The 17,434-nt window shown below is 44.0% G+C and overlaps 1 protein-coding gene across 1 annotated transcript in view; it reads right to left on the minus strand.

The window, feature by feature from the left end:
• Nucleotides 1-4,488: 4,488 nt before the first annotated feature.
• The window catches only part of MRPS27 (mitochondrial ribosomal protein S27), a 76,981-nt gene continuing 64,035 nt past the window's right edge, over nt 4,489-17,434 (minus strand). Inside the window, exons 7-11 of the mRNA XM_090276370.1 lie at nt 15,640-15,755; nt 11,886-11,988; nt 9,637-9,779; nt 7,516-7,686; nt 4,489-5,044 (exon numbers count right to left, since the gene is read on the minus strand). Of these exons, the coding sequence (XP_090132496.1) occupies nt 4,805-5,044; nt 7,516-7,686; nt 9,637-9,779; nt 11,886-11,988; nt 15,640-15,755 (773 nt within the window). The 3' untranslated portion in view covers nt 4,489-4,804. The remainder of the gene's footprint in view (nt 5,045-7,515; nt 7,687-9,636; nt 9,780-11,885; nt 11,989-15,639; nt 15,756-17,434) is intronic.

Here is a 17,434-nt window from a genome sequence, read left to right on the forward strand (position 1 = left end):
GATCCCAGTGGCAACGGCCACAGTCCCAGGGGCATTGCCAGCAGCTTTTGTTTGCACTTCCTGTTAGCATGAAGGTAATAACATCCTCGGGGCAGCTGCAGTGTCAGCAAAGAGGCCAAAACAACGGGGTGGGGTGGAGTGGGGGGCTGGCGGGAAGGGAAGGCTGTTTTCAAGCCAATAAGCTGTTATTTAGAATAAAAGGCAATTTTCCTGCCATAACTATGTTGAAAAGAATTCCTCTTTCCCCGTTTTCTAAAGATTTTTAAACTTTATTTTCAGAGTTTGAAAAGTTCAGCTCTGAAGTAGTACTCTGAAAAGTTTAGCTCTAACCATTTAATGAAAATACAATCACAACCCATATTTTGCTTTTATGATTCACTAAAGCCAAATCCCTCTGAGCCCATTTAAAACTCCAGCTCTTCCTCACCCACGCAGGCCCATCAGGGTTACTGGGTATGATGGTGTCAGATTCCATGGACTTGGAGGTCACATCACAGCAACTTCATGTTGGTTCAAGATTCTTGGTCCCAGTTATATATCCCCAGACAGCCAGTCATATAAATCACCACTTACGCATTTCCATAATGGACTTTGTTTAGGAAGACTAATGGCCCACTCTGTATCACTGCTTATTTTATACTACTGTTCAGTTAGATAAGAACCCATGTTATGTTTCTAGCTTGATAAATATCATTTGTAAATAAGTCATTTGCACAAACATTATTCTAGGATCTCATCAACATCACTACAAAACTTCCTCTGGGGGCCCTGGTTGTACACCTTAGGCCAGGGTTTCCAACCTTGGCACTGCTGACATTGGGGTCCAGACACTTCTTCGTTATGGGGGCGATCCTGTCTGTGCACTGTAAGATGTTTAGCAGCATCCTTGGCCTCAGCTCACTAGATGTTATTTCATTCAAAGTAAAAACATGCCTTTAATCAACTAATTTTCAGGGCCTTTGACTGCTTGTGAAATCTATAGGAACTTCCCTACACACATACCTTACATGCATGGCCAGTTAGAAGGTATTAAAACAAAATGCAGTTTGGTGCCAAGCTAACACAGCTTGAAGAGGAGAATAAGGTATGTGTACCTCATCATTGTTTTTCTTCTTACACCACTCTGCACCCCCCTTTTTTTTTTTCAAAGGTGGGTGTGGGTTGTGAGCCAAAACAGCTTCAGTCAGAATTAGTCATTTCAATTCAATTAAAAATAATATATCTTGAACATTTACTCTATAAAGCTTTGAGGGGAAGAAGGCCGTTTCTACCCGAGGACAACATGAGGCAGACCCGTGTGACTAATTCACAAAGCGGGTGATTTTCCTTCATTAGAGCTTTTCCCATTTCTGGGCTTGACGTGCTCTTCCTGTGAACACACACATTACTTTAGCTCCACCTAATACTTTTTAGCTGTGCACTGGTAGTTGCGTATATGCCTGCCTCCTCTCCCTCACAGGAACTACGTTCTAGATCATTGCTGTTCATGTGCAGCAAAGTGAAAGCCAAATTTTTTAGAGTATAATAAGTAAGCAGCAAGCCAGTGAGGATCTCTTTTTAAAGTTTGGTGACAAAAAGGAGAGTGACAGGTAGTAGCCTGATTGATGGCAGGATAAGGGCTTTGTTTCTAAAAGAGGTCTTGAAAAAGGGAAGGCTTGATGGTTCTGAAACAGGCAGACAGGTATGGGGTCAGGTCACAAACGAAGAACAGCCTTGGAAAGGAGGGAGGGGATTCACATCACTTGGAAAGTGGGATGAAGGAGGGAACCAGTTAGAACTGAGAACTGTTAAAGTAGAAAGGTGGGAGATTGAGGTTATATGATAATGGCTTAATTTTTTTTTCCTTTTTTCTTTTTGGGCAGGGGGGAAGCAAGCAACAGGTCTATTTAAGGAACAAAGGGGGAAGAGGGTGGAGGGGAGAAGCAACTCGCAGACCAACTCAAGGGCCCATAGGAGCAAGGGAATGGGGAGCAAGGGAATGTGGAATGGAGACTCTGGGTTCTCCTTGTGCACCTGTAGGAGTCCCCTTAAATTTTCTTGATGAAGTAGAAGTCAGGAACATCTGCGTAAGAGTTCTGGGAGCAAAAGTCTGGGGCTTCAGCAAGGGAGAGAGGCTAATGAGGTAAAAATGAGTCAGTGAGAGACACAAAAAAACTATTGAGTTGAAAAAGATAGCTGTGAATTTGTAGAGAAATCAAGTAGCCTAATATTACAACTTTGCATACCAGCACTTAGTAGCCAGAAGCAAACAAATGGTGATGTATTAGTTTCTGAGGGCTGCTGTAACAAAGTACCAAACACTGGGTGGCTTAAAGGAACAGAACAGTATTACAGGCTAGAAGTCAAAAACCAAGGGGCCAGCAGGGACATGCTCCCTCTGATGGATAGGTAGCTGCTGGCAAACCTTGGCTTGTAGATGTACCACACCAGTCACATGGTTTTCCTCTCCGTGTGTCTTCACGTTGTCTTCCCTCTCTGTGTGTCTGTCCGAATTTCCCTTTTATAAGGACACCAGTCACATTGGATTAGGGCCTGCCTGAATAACCTCAGTATAACTTGGTAGGGTTTAGGGCTTCAACATAGCCTTTTGGGGGGACACAATTCAACCCTAACAGGTGGGTCCAAGAATGTAGGCCCAAGGATGGCAAGTGGGCCTTGCTAGAGAATGAGAAGCAATGGAAGACACTGAGCACATTGGTGGCACAACCAACCAGGGGGCCCAGACTGGGAGGAGGGCAAGTAAAGTCAGAATTCTGGAGATCAAAGGTTTGAGCAACAAGGTTCAGGTTAAGGGTTTGCAGGGAAAAGCTTGTTGAGCACAGTTATGGGAAGAGAGGAAGGGGAGACTGGGAGACTGGGACTTCAAGTTCTAAGCTCTTGGGTTAGTGATGTGAGGTTTGGCTGTTGACTATGGTAGGTTAGCTGGAGGGAAGGTAATCATTACAGTTAAGGTCATCCCCAGAGGCGAGGGTACTGAAAGCAGTTTCTCCATCCACGTGGAAGAAACACAGGTGATCTTTAGGAAAAGGACAGAGGACAACTGTTCAGATCTCACAATCATCCAGGAACATGGAAGTATATCCTACCACTCAGGAAGAGCCTGGGGAAAAGCTAGCAGATTAGGGGGGAAAGACTCCCAGATGGGGTAGATCCCGAGAGAGGGCGAGGCCCAAGTGTGGAAGGAATCAGAGTGGGAGCAGGACAACCCTGTTGGGCAGCAGCACAGTGGTGAAGTGGCCTCTTTTGGTGAGGACTGGAGAAGTGCAATGGGGATGGATCGGTAGGAAAGATGAGGGCAAAAGTATGAGCTGAAATATTAACTAGATGCTTCATACGTGATGGTCATTCCCGAGTCAAAGGTGCCTTTTGCTTTATCTTGTACCTTCCTCTTGCTACAATAAGGAAATGATTGAAAAAACCCCGCCCTTGATAAACCAAAATGTCAGAACTGACCTGGTCACAACCCTCCGCCTAAGTTCGATTTAGCTTTGCTAGTACAAGGCCCTGTGCTGGACGTAACTGCAGGTATATGGAGGCGATACGCAGGGTGAGGACCAGCTGCAGCCTGACTGCCCACAGGGGCACAGCAGGTCAGGTTCCTTGTTCGGAACCTGGGCTCCTGGTACCTCCCCATGGGGTTGCTGGAGGTGTTGGTGCACAATGAGTGCTCAGTCAATGTCAGTGATTGTTATCATAAAAGCCAGTCTAATGGAGAAGGAGGGTTGAAAATATGTTGCTCAAAATCACAGTAACTACGTTGATGAGATTCCTTGTGTCTCTCTCCCTTTCCTGAAAGATAAAGAACATGTTAAAAGAAAAAAAAGAATACACCAAAAACATCCCAGAACCTTTATTTCCACAGGTCCCTGAATAAAAGGACGCCACTGTACTTAAAGGCAAAATTACATAGCAAGCAAGAGCTGTCCCCCACCCCTTCCACTAAGAAACTTCAGGAATTTTCCACCTCCTGAGACTTTTGTAATTACTCATGTCTCCCAGGCACTGCAAGCCCCACCCCAGCTCATTTCCTCCAGCTTCTCTGACTGAAGTGTGTGTTCACAAGTTGTACATGTGTGCACGCGCATGTGCACAAGGCTCAACTGGCTACTTAAGGACGGAGCTGAGACAATGCGTCAGAACAGTTAGCAACACGGTGGAGAGGCTCCCAGCCAAGACGGCGGCCTTTCTCCCCAAAGTCCTTACAGTCCAAAAATGCCGCTATAGGTTCCTGACATTTGAAAGCCAGTGGGTCTTGTGTTTGCTCCTGTACTGAGCTCCTCCCAGTTTGGGTCTGGAGGTGAGATCTGGCGGAAGGAAGATGTGGGGGTGAATGGGCACCCACACCCAGCTCAGGCCAAGTGCTTGCCCCAGAGAGAAGGGGGACAAGGTCCCAGGATGTGCAGTTTGCCCTGGCTCGGGGAGAGAGACCATTCAAGAGCCTGTGCTTGAGATCCGATACTTAAACCATGGCCTCTCCCACCACCATCAGGAACCTTCAATGTTCAAAATTGGCCTCGTCCTACAGGAACTCCACCGTAAGCCTCAAGAGCTCCTTTTAAGGTATTTGCTGGTGCCTTCAGTCTGACCACTAGCCACTTTCATAGGCCCACAGCCCAGGGAACTATATGGATGGACAGTCACAGGGCCCGCAGATACAGAACATCCTGGCTTTTACAGCACGAGTGGACTGGTTTAAGGAAAGGAGAAGGTGATGGAGGAGCTGGGGCTGCCATCATGGTGACAACGAGTCCCATGACGAGGGCCAGTGAAGTCCCTGTGGCAGGGTGGGCCTCGTGGAAGCCTGTCAGGCAGACACCTTTGCTGCTCTTCGAGCCTGGTGCTCCCGCTTTGCCCTCTCCCTCTGTTCCTGCTCCCTCTGGATCAAGTGTAGCCGCTGCTGATGCCACTGCTGCAACCTCTGCTCATAGGCAGCGATGTCCTCGGCTTCGCAGGCAGGGAGCTGCTCTTGGATGAGCTGGGTGGTCAGAGTCAAAAGGCTTCCTGACTCAACTTTGCCCAGAGCCTGAAGTTGAGAATGTAAGGCCTGTTGGAAATAAAAAACAAACAAAGACAAAAACAAAAAGAGAGAAGGTTGTGTGTGCAGAAGGGTGGAGGCAGATGGAAGAGGAGTACAAAGAGGAAAAGAGATTAAGTTACTTGCAAAGTGTCCACACATTCTGCCTGTAGGAAAAGGCTCTTCTTTGGGAACCTGTCAGGCTGCCTTTCACCCAACCCGTGCTAGCTTTTGCTCTTTTCGTTTCCAGCCTAGCAGGTTTGCTAAGATGCACCACATGTGATTTTTCTCTCTTCACTTACAAACAGTAAACAGAGCTCCATATGCTGCGATTCCCTCTAGTTTCTTGTTTTAAGTCACAAAGACGACCTAAGTATAACAAATCGCATTTCCACCCTGACCTGCACCGAACCAAGCAGCAAACTCCAAGAACAAAGACCTCAAAGATGCGAACAAAATGGCAGGCACAGCTGAAAACTGGAAGCCCATCCATATCTTTTCCCGCAGAATAACCAGGATAAGTGTTTGCCCGATGCGTGTTCCTTTCAACAGATGGAAATCGTTTCAAGGATTTCTTATTAATGGCATGCTAAACAGCTCCCCTGAGTGCTTGCACTATTAGAGGCTTCCACCTGCTGTGCTCACAGAAGGTCAGCCTTTACAAACTGACTGCTTACAGCTCCATCTGAAATGGAAGCTTGGTTTGTTTGTACTGTTCCCGGAGAAGTAAAGTATGAAAAACACTAACCTACGTAAGTGCTTCGAAATGTATATCACCAGAGAGAGCCACTTATGGCCCAGCTACAGCTTACACCACACGCCCCACGTTCCACAAACAATGCGATTCCCTGGCACAGGTGGGCAGGTCTGTTCCAATGGGGAATGGAATGTGGGCAGGTCCGTGGGCTTCAAGGAGTGGCCAGGGGCGCAGTGGGATGGGTCTGTCATATAAAAATGGGCCCCAAACAAATAACCTGAGACTAATAAATATCAGGCAACAGAAAGAAAAGGAAATGTAAAATGAAAATCTTTATCCATGTGGTTTGAGGCCAAGGAGATGGCTTGTGACATCAGAATGAGGACACAACTTAGAGTCAGAAAACTTCTGTTCAAATCCAAAGTCTAGGAGCTGGTTCCTCTCAGCCTTGCTGTCATGTAACGTGGGAGGAGCAGCATCGGCCACCAGGGCTGCGGTGAGGACAGAGGAAATGCAGTGGTGTCTCATGTGCAGCTAGAAGTCAATAAACATTGCTGCTTGTCTCTTCTTGATTTTTTTTAAAAAAATGTGTTTTGGAAGAGTGAGGACTGAGAATTTAATTAGACACAAATTTCTATTCTCCAAGATTAAATAGATAAGAAGCGAGAGAAGAGGTGGTAATTTTTAGGAAGGTGTCACAGCCTTTGTCAATATGATATGGTGAATAATGATCTATGGGGCTAAGGAAATTTTTTTTGTTTTTTATTTAGCCTTTCTAAATCTGCAAAATTAGGCAAAGTTAAGAGGAAAGAATAGGAATGTAGATTGCTCTACTGCTAATTCTCTGTGTTCCTTGGGAGCATCAGTTAACCTTCCTTTCTCAGTTTTCACATTATATATGAGGGAGGCTGAGCAATGACCTCACAGAAAGAAGTACTGGGAGAAACAGCTGCTAAAAGTGTGGTGAAATCCCCCTTATAACATGTGGAAATAGGTTTCCCATAGCTGGCTCCATATAGCTACTGAAAAGATTTAAAGGTAAATTTACAGTGGCAAAATTTACACTCTGTCCCCAAGTGATATAATAGGTCAACTGGCATGGATCAGGATGTTTTCTGCTTCATACAAAGAATTCTCCCTCAGGCAGCACTTTGTTTTCTTAAGGGCCCAAGGGTTTAAACCTTGAACATGGCTCTTCTTCCCCAATGACCAGAGAGCCCTTTGGGATGTACATTTGAAAGCTACCAAAGGCAGTTTCAGAGCAGGACTGTCTTGAAAAGAAACAGTGGAAAAATGTTTCCATCTTCTGTATAGTGCAAGAGAGCATTTTTAGTAGCCCTAGCGCACAACACAAAGCCACCGAACTGAGCAAAGGAAGGTGCCTGCTTCTTACGGCCATCATTCTCAAACGTGGCTCTGTAATTTCTACCTGCATTTCTGGGTTGTCAAGCACGCTCACTGCAAGATGGAGAAATGACCCATTCAGGGTTGGAGTCAGGGGCTGCTATGGGAGGCAAGCTGTTACTCACCTATCAGGCATATGTCAGGGATGACATGGTAATGATATGCTGCCTTAGGGAACAAAACTGTGACCCATTAGCTCAAGTACAAAAAGGAGCATAGAAATCCCATTTTTTTCTTTTAAGACCACTTCCTGTGTGAGGCAATAAAAATGCAATTTTCCATCAGTCTTTAATGCCTTTGTGTGTGACATTGATGCATGAAAGGATTGCTTGCCTATCACTATGGCAGAGGAGCACATTTAATGCACAGCTGAGAGGGCCTCCACTCTGCAGTGTCTCACCTTAAATCGTTCCAGGTATCGGGGAAGCTTGGACTGCTCCGTTTCCTCCGTGTCCAGCTGCTCCATCAATTCCTCTGACCCCTGGCTGTCCTCCCCTTCTTGGGGCTGTGCCTCTGAAGACTCAGGGGCTGGAGCGGTCAGAGCCTTCAGGACTCTGTCCAGCACGTTGAGCTGTGGAGCAGAGAGGGGGGCAGGGACTCATCAGCCTGTGGCCCTGAAAGCTCATTGTGGAGAGAGGCTGGAGAAGGGAAGGGAAGGAAATCTGGGATCTAAAGTCGTGAGAAGAGTTCTCTTATCAAATTATAGAAAATGGAAATCGTTATATGATTTCACATTAGAAACACCCTGTTGGATGGCATGAAAAAGTTAGTATGAAACAAATGACACAAATAAGCAAGCTCAGAATTGTCTGTATGTAAATTAGCACAATGGCATTTGGTCTTACTTTTAATCAACCAGGTAGGAATCCAAGAATTATGCTCAATGGGCACAAGTGAATCTCCTCCCCCCTCCTCACCCCACCTTCATGTCTTCCTTCCTTAATCAGTTTGGAACTGGGAGAAAGGGAAAATGCAGCACAGACCACAAATGACAAAGGGCCATTGTGAATGCACAGGGAAGCCTCTGAATCCAGGCGAGGGCCTCCATCAGAGGAAGAGTCCAGCTCTCGGCGTATCTGTAAATCAGGGATCCCCGTGATCCACACATGCTGCTGGCAAAGACCCGGGAGGCATACATGAAATACATTTTAAGGAGGTGACTTCTGTGACTTAGAAAGCAGGTAAACTATAAAACAGAGGGTTCCTTTTTGTTCTGACCCCACTCCCTCACCACTTCACCTTGAGGCACACCTCGCTCGACCCAGAGGGCCTAATTGTCAGAGCTGGGACGGAAACAACCTCATGGTCAACATTAGCAGCTGCTGCAACATCGATTAATTCTGCCCATGTCACATTAGAACAGGAATCCAGAAATACTCCGAGGCCTTTTAATGCCACTAATACATTACTCCCAAACCTGATACATGGCCCATTCCTGCCAACATCTGAATCACATTCTTACTAAGTCAGAACACAAAGAATGCCAATCTGGCTCAGATTGGAAGGAATATTTCCTTGGCCCAGAGTTTATGTATAATTTTGTTTTCAATTGCTAGCCCTGACTATAGCAGGGCTAAGTAGGAATATATATTTAGAAATGTGTATGCTTGGTTATAAATGCCTGGCAAAGAACGTAATGATTCACTAGACATTAGCATAAAGAGCCACTATAGGAACGAGACTTGCACATCTCTCGACTGAAATGAAAGCCAAATGGTGAGTCCTCGTGATCAGGGTGCAAACAAAACAGATATGCAGCTCACAGATGACATTTACTCCCTAGTAATAAAACAGCCAATGTGCCTCTAGGCCCCACCCACCCTGACTACAAAAGCTGCTCGGACAGGAGCGGACACAGACTTCCTATGGCAAGTAAGTGCCACGTGGCTCAGAGATGCTCCGTTTTCCGTAGCCTGAGCAAAGTCTGGTAACTTCACAGAGTCAAGAGTCCTAGGGGACTAAGAGAGTTGAGCTTTGGGGCTGGAGGACAGGCTCCTAGTCCAGGCAAAGTGAGCTCCTTCGAACTTGGAAAGGAACGTGCGATGCGGATCTCAGCACTGCGCATTCGCCGCGGAAGGTTTAACGGAAGGAAAGGAAGGCTGTGCCGTCTCGGGTCCCCAGATTCATTTCCTGCGGGCTTGAAAAAACCCATGCAGTAGTCGCTCAGGACTCTAAGGTGCAGAAAGGTCAAAAATTTTAAATGAAATCTTAACCTCTCCTGAGCTGCCGCTGAGATTTTATTGGGGAGTGGGAAGTATTTTATTGAACTCAAGAGAGGGAAAGAGTTTTACTTCTAGACAATGAGCAATAGAATCAACAATAATCTTATTTTCTAGTACATTTTGTCAGTAACACTGAGAATGTTTGTGGTTTTACATTCCTTTTCAATTGGATAAGTACATGATTCTACAGAAATAAAAAAAAGTAGGGGTAGGGGAAGAAAACAAAAACAAATCTACAGCTTGACTTATGAAAAACAGGAGATGGCTAAACCCCACTGAATTAGGACCAAGGAACATACCGCTTCTCTACAGAGCTTCACATCTTCCGGGGAGGAGGCCACTTTCTCCATGACTTGAAGGGCTCTGTCGAGGTAGCCCGGTCGCCACAGCAGCGGCATGTTGTGGTACACAGCCCGCAGCCCGCGCTGCAACTCCACCTTCCCTGGGGCCCAAAGGAACAGTGGAGAAAGCTCAGCCCCGCCTGCAGCTGCATCGGAGACCGAGGACTCACAGCGCACGGGAACGTGCCGCTGGCAGCTCTTGAAACAGAGAAGGATGATTCCAAATCTGTCCCAAGGGCCCTGTCCCACCCAGCACCCCAACGGCATTTCAGATGGAGGGTGGAAAGTGTGGTAGAATTCACACTTTTTAATACACACTTTTATAAACTTGTGTTTCTTTTTTTCTGTTTAGCCTCATGCTTCACACATCCATGAGAATGTGAGAGGCATGAGGCTGCGGGCAATTTAGAGAGGTTGATACATCTGCCTCTAAGTGGAGATACCTTTATAAAACGAGTCAAACAACTAAAACACTGTTTTTGTTTCAAGAACAAAATTTTCCTCAGCCAAAGAAATTCTACATCTTTCCTATAGTGAAAATCTTGTCAACATCAGACAACTTGCCCTGCCAGGGAACAAACACATGACATTTTCCAAAATGCTCCAAAACATCTCATTGACTGTCATTATGAAAAAATGTTTCATTTTGCTCTTCTTTCCTTTACTTGAGCTTTGCCAACATGTAAAGCATAAAGTCTTCATCATCCTTTGCCTCTCAGGACATGACTATTTCTCCTGGTACCTCAAACCATCACCACTGGAACTCAAAATGTGGACGCCAGAGAGCAGGGGCCTCTGGCGGGGAGAAGGGCTGTCTCCATACTGTTGTGGCACAGAAGCCTTCTCTGCACTAATGACCAAGGTCACCTTGAGCTGCCAGGTCTTAAATCTACCTTCACTTATCTTTCCTGGGAAGGAGGATTTGGAAAAGCTATAGCAGGACATAAATAGGCAAAGCTTATCAGGTGACAGCTAATTTTAGACCTTTAAGGTGCTTGGGGCTAGACTGCAGCCACATTCTGGGAAGCTGCTTCCATCTGGGGTGAGTGAAGCTGCCCAGACGTGACACAGTGACACTGAAGAGCTTCTGATGTGACGGCTGCCAGTCCTAAAGCAGCAGGGCCTCTGCTCAGAACAACAATAACTAAGTGCCTTTTCTTAGCCCTGACATCTTCTTGAATAGTTCCTGCAGTATAATACTCCTGAATGCTAATCTGAAGGCAAAAACATGTAAATCAATATTGAAAGTAGATGGCAAGTAAGGAGAACATGATTTTTTAAAAAGTGGACAACTCTTCTGTTAGTGTGATAGTCAGCCTGGTAAACTGAGCTCCTCTCTCTGAGTCAGTTTGTATCAGAATCAGCATGGAAGAACACCACACTACATTTTGCTGGTGATGATCAACTTCAAAAGCAGCCAAACTGCTATAACTTGGATGATTTTCAAAAAACGAAGGTGAGCAGAACAATGTCTAATTAAGAGAAGGTGCTTTCTCAAATGCCTATCACTTGAGACAGAGAATGAAAGAGTAATGAAATAGAGGCATTTAATAAAACTGGAAAGCAGGGCACGTTTAATGCACATTTAATGTTGGATGTTATTTGCCCAGATTCCACACAAGCCAGGTTCTGTGGCCACGCCTCAGAAGCCGTCGTTCTCCTGACCGGACCACAATACACTCAGGGCACTAAAGCGAAGCTACCGCCCCACTGCGTGGCCTAGCCACATGGTACTAACGAGTCCCTCCCTGCTGGCCCAAAGTGCTACTAGTTGTGCTGAGTTTCTTTTCCCTCACCTGAAAACAATACCAAGGAGAGAACTTCCACTCTAACTCTTAATTTCTCCTTGGACTAGCGAGAGAGAAAGAAGTTTGTTCATACTGGGAAAGATTCTGCTGGCTTATTCTCCCAAGAGGGGGCCAGACCTTCCCCTTCCCTGTCGCTGCCTTGCTGTGGCTATACAATCTACAGCCACCAGCACTGGTTCTCCGCTTGCAAGTCAGCGACAGGTCTTAGGACCCTCTTTATTCTCTTATGTCATAACTGTGAAGCCATCAAAGTCTTATTTTTGTGTGTGAGAGCCTAAAAATGAAAGCTAGATAGGAATTTCCCTAGCAAATTTAAATCAAACTCTAATCTTATTATGAAGTAGAAGAATGCGTTATTCAGCCCATGAAAAACAAAACCTGCGAGGCTCCCTGGCTTACCAAGAAGCGCGTAGCCATACAGCTGAGAACTCAGCCCCACTGAGTTCTTTTGCTTCAGGCCCGGGAGCAGCAGAGCAGCGCCGAAGCTCCTCTCCTCTTCCCACTGCAACAGAATACACCAGGCCACGCACGGTCCAGCCAGGTAGAAATGGGATTTTTAATAACACAAAAGAAAAAGAACACGTTACAGTATTAAGTTAAAAAATAAAAATAATAAAGCTATAGACACATTATAATCCTCATTTAGTAAGTAAAAGGTATTTATGTTCAGTGAAAAATACAGAAAGGAAATACCCTATATGTTAGCAGGCTTCTGGGTAGTGAAATTATGAGTAATTTTGGTTTCCTTCTTTGTACTTTTCTTTATTTTCGAAAATTCTGACAATGAATAAGAGCTCCTTTTACAATCAGAAAAGTAAAACAAAACGAAAATAAAGAGTATGCTCTGGACCAATACTGCCTTGAGACAATACAAAATTTGACAGGCTGTCAGCCCATATTCATTCCCATGGCTCTGGCATGATGGAGCGAGCTTTTGAATTTTAAACAACTCAGCAATGATAAGACTCCTACTTGACAGTGTTAAAATAAATATAACTATTAGGTTGCTTTTAGACAGATTTGTGCCTCTCGAAAATAAATTAGGCAATCAGAAACACTTAATGATCATTTCTTTCAACCCGGGGTGCAAAATTACACTTCACTAAAATTGGAGCCTTTTGAGATAAGAGAAAAACGGGGCAAAATCGCCAGCATGGCTAAGCTTGCTGCAGAACAGTAACAGTGGGGATGGAGGCCTGCTGGAGAAGCAGGGCGCAGAGGAGAGCCTTGGCCAGGCCCCGGACACGCGAGCTGCGATCACCTCGGGGCTGTGTGAGTACTCAGGCCTGAGCCTTGGCTCTGGCTGGGAAATACAGAACACAAAGCTCAGCTTGCCCTGCACTGACTGGTCTCTGCACTCAGAGGTTGGGGAGGAAGCAGAGAATGAACGTGGTCTGCAGGCTACAATTGCAGCCCAGTGTAAGTGAGGCACCCTGTGTGTTAATGGGCACCCAAACCTTTTTACTGGCGATGGCTTTTGTGCAAGGAAAGTATAATTTTTAAAGGTATGAAAAAAAGCAAAGACCTTGGGAGAAAAACAAAACCTCCCCAGGCACTTCTGCAGCACAGATAAGTAAAATTGCTGGTAATTAAGGACCTGGTCATTTCACTTTCAAAAGCAAATCACTCTAAGGGCTGCCTTTCCCCCACATAAACTGCATGAAAAGGGGCCCAGTAAATAATAAATAAGGAGGCTTCAAGCCATTTTTTCTTTTCTTTAAGGGAAAAAGTGAATGATCTATAGCATCAGAATGCAATAGGGCTAAAGGCCAAATCAGCGGCACCTCCCTGTGCTGGGAGCTGAGCAGGGTGGTGATGGTGACACTCCCAAAGGACTTTCAAAAAGATGAAAATGAACAACAGAAATAAATGAGTGTCTTTGAGATTTTTTTTTTCTTTAATGTTCTGAGAATAACGCAACCACTGCTAAAATACTAGGTCTGTTCCAAACCACTAGTTTCTGTTCTATGTGCAGACTAAGTTAGCTGCTATTTCACCGATGTCTTCTAGGTTTGTCCATTTTATGCTTCTGCCTCTCGCATTAACACAAAGCAAACCCCCATTTCCACTCTTCCCCCTGCTCCACTCCACTTCCCAGCCAGACACCTCAGGACACTTGTGTACACTCGCTGTCTCTTCTCTGCACCTCTAACTCACTCCACAATCCACTCCAGTTTGGTTTCCTGCCCATTATTCTATGGAAACAAAGGCTACATTTAGGGCCTTCATGTCCCTAAATTCAATGAACTTTGCAAAAGTCCTCCTCTTACTCAGAAGCATGCTATTATGCAGACCGCTCTCTTCCCGTGGGTTTTGTGGTCCACCCATCCCTAATTTTCCTTTTGCTCTTTGGCTCGTTCACAGGCATTTACACATGGATGTATACATTTTATATCCAGTCCAGATTTTTCCTTAAGATCCTAATTTCCCTTGTGCTATCTTGACTGCCTCAAAATGCAAACTCTTCAGAGCCAAAGTAATGATGTTTCCCATAAAAGCCCATCTTTTTCCAGAGTTTCTTTTGCAAGCACACAAAAACCCTTCTGTCCAGATATAATACACAAGTCAGAAACTGAGGAGATCAGACTTGACCCCTGCTTCCCTGGCTCCACATCTAGTTCATCATTATGTCCTTTGCCTTGCAAATATGCCCATCGGCTCCTCTGTAAACACCTCGTCCTGGTCCCCGAACTACCCTTACCTCTTGCTCAGACAGCCAGTGTGCTGACCAGTCCTGCCGGCCCCACTCTGATCTTTTATGCACATTAGAGCCAGACGCATCTTTTCAAAACACAAAGCTGATCATAGTACCCCCTCTGCTTAAAACTTTTCAATGGTTCCTCACTGTTTTTAGGATGAAGACAAAACGGCTTAGCATGATCTACATTTTCCACCCTATCTCACCCTATGGCCTTCCTACCATTCTCTCTGTGGCAGCTACACTGATTACCTTTTTCTAGTCCCTTTCTGCTTGCCATGTTCTTTCTGCCACTGGGCTTTTGCACGTGTTATTCCCCTTTTGGGATTTCTTCCCTCTTCGGTCAGTTATTTCCTATTCATCCTTCAAATATTAACCCAAGAACTATTTTCTTAAGAAAGCCTTCCCTAACCTAAGTTTAAAACACAAAATTTCTCTACAATATAGGCTTTTCATAGACAACATCTTTGTAGTGCTCTTTATAGTCACAATTTTGTATCTGTGTATTCCATTGTTTTTAAATGCCTTAATTCTTCTTAGACTGTAGGCAGGAAATGTCTGCTCACCTCTGTGAGCCTGGATGAAATGTCATAGGTGCTTAATACATATTTAATGAGATAATCAATGTGGTGATTGCCATAGCTATGACTCTCATTGAAACACACCATAAATTCTTTAGAATGTAGGCTGGACTGGATGACATTTTCAGTTCCTACCCAAACTAGAACTTTTTTTTTAATGTTATATTTGAACTAAGGGCAGATAATAGGACCAGGCTTTCTTCATGAAGCAGCTTCACGCTAGTAACTGACATTTCTGTGCCCCAGTCTTCTCATCTGTATAGAGTTGTGAGGATTAAATGCATTAATAAATTTAAAATACCAAGAACACAACCTGGTATAAAGTAAGTGCTATTTAATATTAGTTAGTGTTGTTGTCACTATTGTTGTTCTTAGGACAGCAATAAATAATGACTAAATACCTAACCTAAGGGATCATACTAAAACATTGTGTTCTGGATTGACCCAGTGTAGCCATAGGAAGACACTAATATAAATTAAATAATTGGTATTTAATACCCAAGGCTGTGGTCTAAGTCAGCACCTAACTGCTTCTTTGATACGCCATGTCCAGCTCTCACTGACTATCAGTTACCCATTTCTGAATGTCTGAGAAGCACTTTAACTAGCTCAAGTTTCAAAACATGCATAATAAGCACATTCACTTGAGATTCTCTCGCGTGGAGGAACATCAGTTCCACTTCGTTAGAAACCAGCAGCTACAATGTACAGAGTGAACACTCATTCCTGGTTGTCCACGGCCGGGCGCTGCACACCAGATGGCTCCTTCCAGTTTCTGAGAACCGGGGTCTCCTCTGGCCGTCTCATCCTTAATGAATAGCCACTACTTGCTTTCCCGAAGGCTCTTGGGACTGCTTTAAGGTGGATCACTTACAGTGAAGTCTGTCTTCTCTGCCAGGCAATGGTATAAAACATGGAGGGAGAGAAGTTGGGTGGAAGGCACTTCAAAGGCTTCTTGCATCATGACCTCAAAAACCACGGATAAAGCATCTGGCAGGAAGATCAAAGTAAAAATGAGAGCAAATTAGCTGCAGGTAACATCATCATATCTGTGTTTAACTATAAACACTCATAAAAATTGGGGGGTGAGAGAAAAATAAGCAGAATTAAGGCATAAAAAAAATGTGGGCTCTGGTCCTTGTTCTTCCCAAACCTTTAGCTTCCGCTGTACATACTAATATTTACTAAACCACGTGCCACTGCACCAGTGTCCTCAGGGACACTGAATAAGCCACTTCCTTTCTCCCAGTATCATCTCCCTAGTTCCATCTACTTCAAAAGACTGTTGGGCAGTCCAACAAGAAAATGCATATGAAAATGCCTCATAAACTGAGAAGCAAATTGAAGGCATTGTGTCTATCAGCTGGAAGAGCTAAGGCACACAGAAAAAAGGCAGATATATTTTCCAGGTCATCCTGACAAGTAAAGTGGGTCTGGGCTGACTGCGCCGTGCTTTGTTCTGGTACCTTCTTGCTGGGGCAAAAGAGGGCAAATGGTAGAGGCCATCCTAAATCCCAGGTATTATTTCAAAGACAAAAAACTGATGAATATAAAAAAGACAATCGAGCTCAGTTTAGAAGACTTGAACAAATGCTCATTCACAAATTATAAGCACGTAGGTGTAATACACAACATATTTGTTTTCTTGTGAACACTGGTCATAGGAGATCAGACCTTGAACAATTTTTATTTTCCCTCATATTCCAAAACATAAACAGAAGTCAAGAAAAATCTAGTTCACATAATTTCCTTCTTTTTAAAAATTCTAACTCAGGACATACTTATTTGATTTTTTAGAGAGAGGGAATGGCAAGGAGAGAGAGAGGGAGAGAAACATCAATGTGAGAAATATTGATGGTTGCCTCTCGTAAGTGCCCTGACTGGGGACTGAACCAGCAACACAGGCATGTGCCCTAATGGGGAATCGAACCTGAGACCTTTCGGTTTATGGGATCATGCTCCATCCAACTGAACTACACTGGCCGGGGTCAACTTCCTTTTCTTAATAATTATTGTGAGAATGTTAATGTTGGTTTAAAATGTGGTGCCTGCATATAACAGGTACACATATTTTTGACTACCTGAGTTGCTGTGTTAACCAACTTTTGCTTACACTCATAATTATAAGAGTTAGCACTGATTTGCAGCTGTTCATAGTCAGCTGGTTTTGTTCATGTTGTCTTGGTTTGGAATGAGGCCACAGGCAAGACTTTCTATATTCTTATTACAAATGGGGCGGACCACAAAGTCATCTAATCAGTAACAACATAACGACCTGGAGAGATTAAAAAAAAAAGAAAACCACCAAATAAACCAATATTGAAAAAAAAAAAAAACCTTAAAAGTTACAAATACAGTTTTTTAAAAAAAACTCAGCTTTGCCAACTATTTACTACTGAATCTAAAATTACATGTGAAAAAGAAATCAAATTTACTTTATCTTTCATTATTTATATTGTTTTTCAGTCATCTTGGGAAGTAAAATTAGATTGGCTTATGTAATTAATTTTAATTTTCCTCCATAATCACTCATATACTTTATTTCCTATCTTAACAACAATAAAAATGTATTATTTTCTAAATTTTGCCAAATAATAATCTTTATCAAAACTTTATTTTAAAAATTTAATATTAATTATACTCTGTATTTAGAAAAAGAATCTCCTATG

The sequence above is a fragment of the Furipterus horrens genome, unplaced genomic scaffold, assembly GCF_987537825.1.
Source record: "Furipterus horrens unplaced genomic scaffold, mFurHor1.1.pri manual_scaffold_5, whole genome shotgun sequence".
In the NCBI taxonomy this organism is placed as follows: domain Eukaryota; kingdom Metazoa; phylum Chordata; class Mammalia; order Chiroptera; family Furipteridae; genus Furipterus; species Furipterus horrens.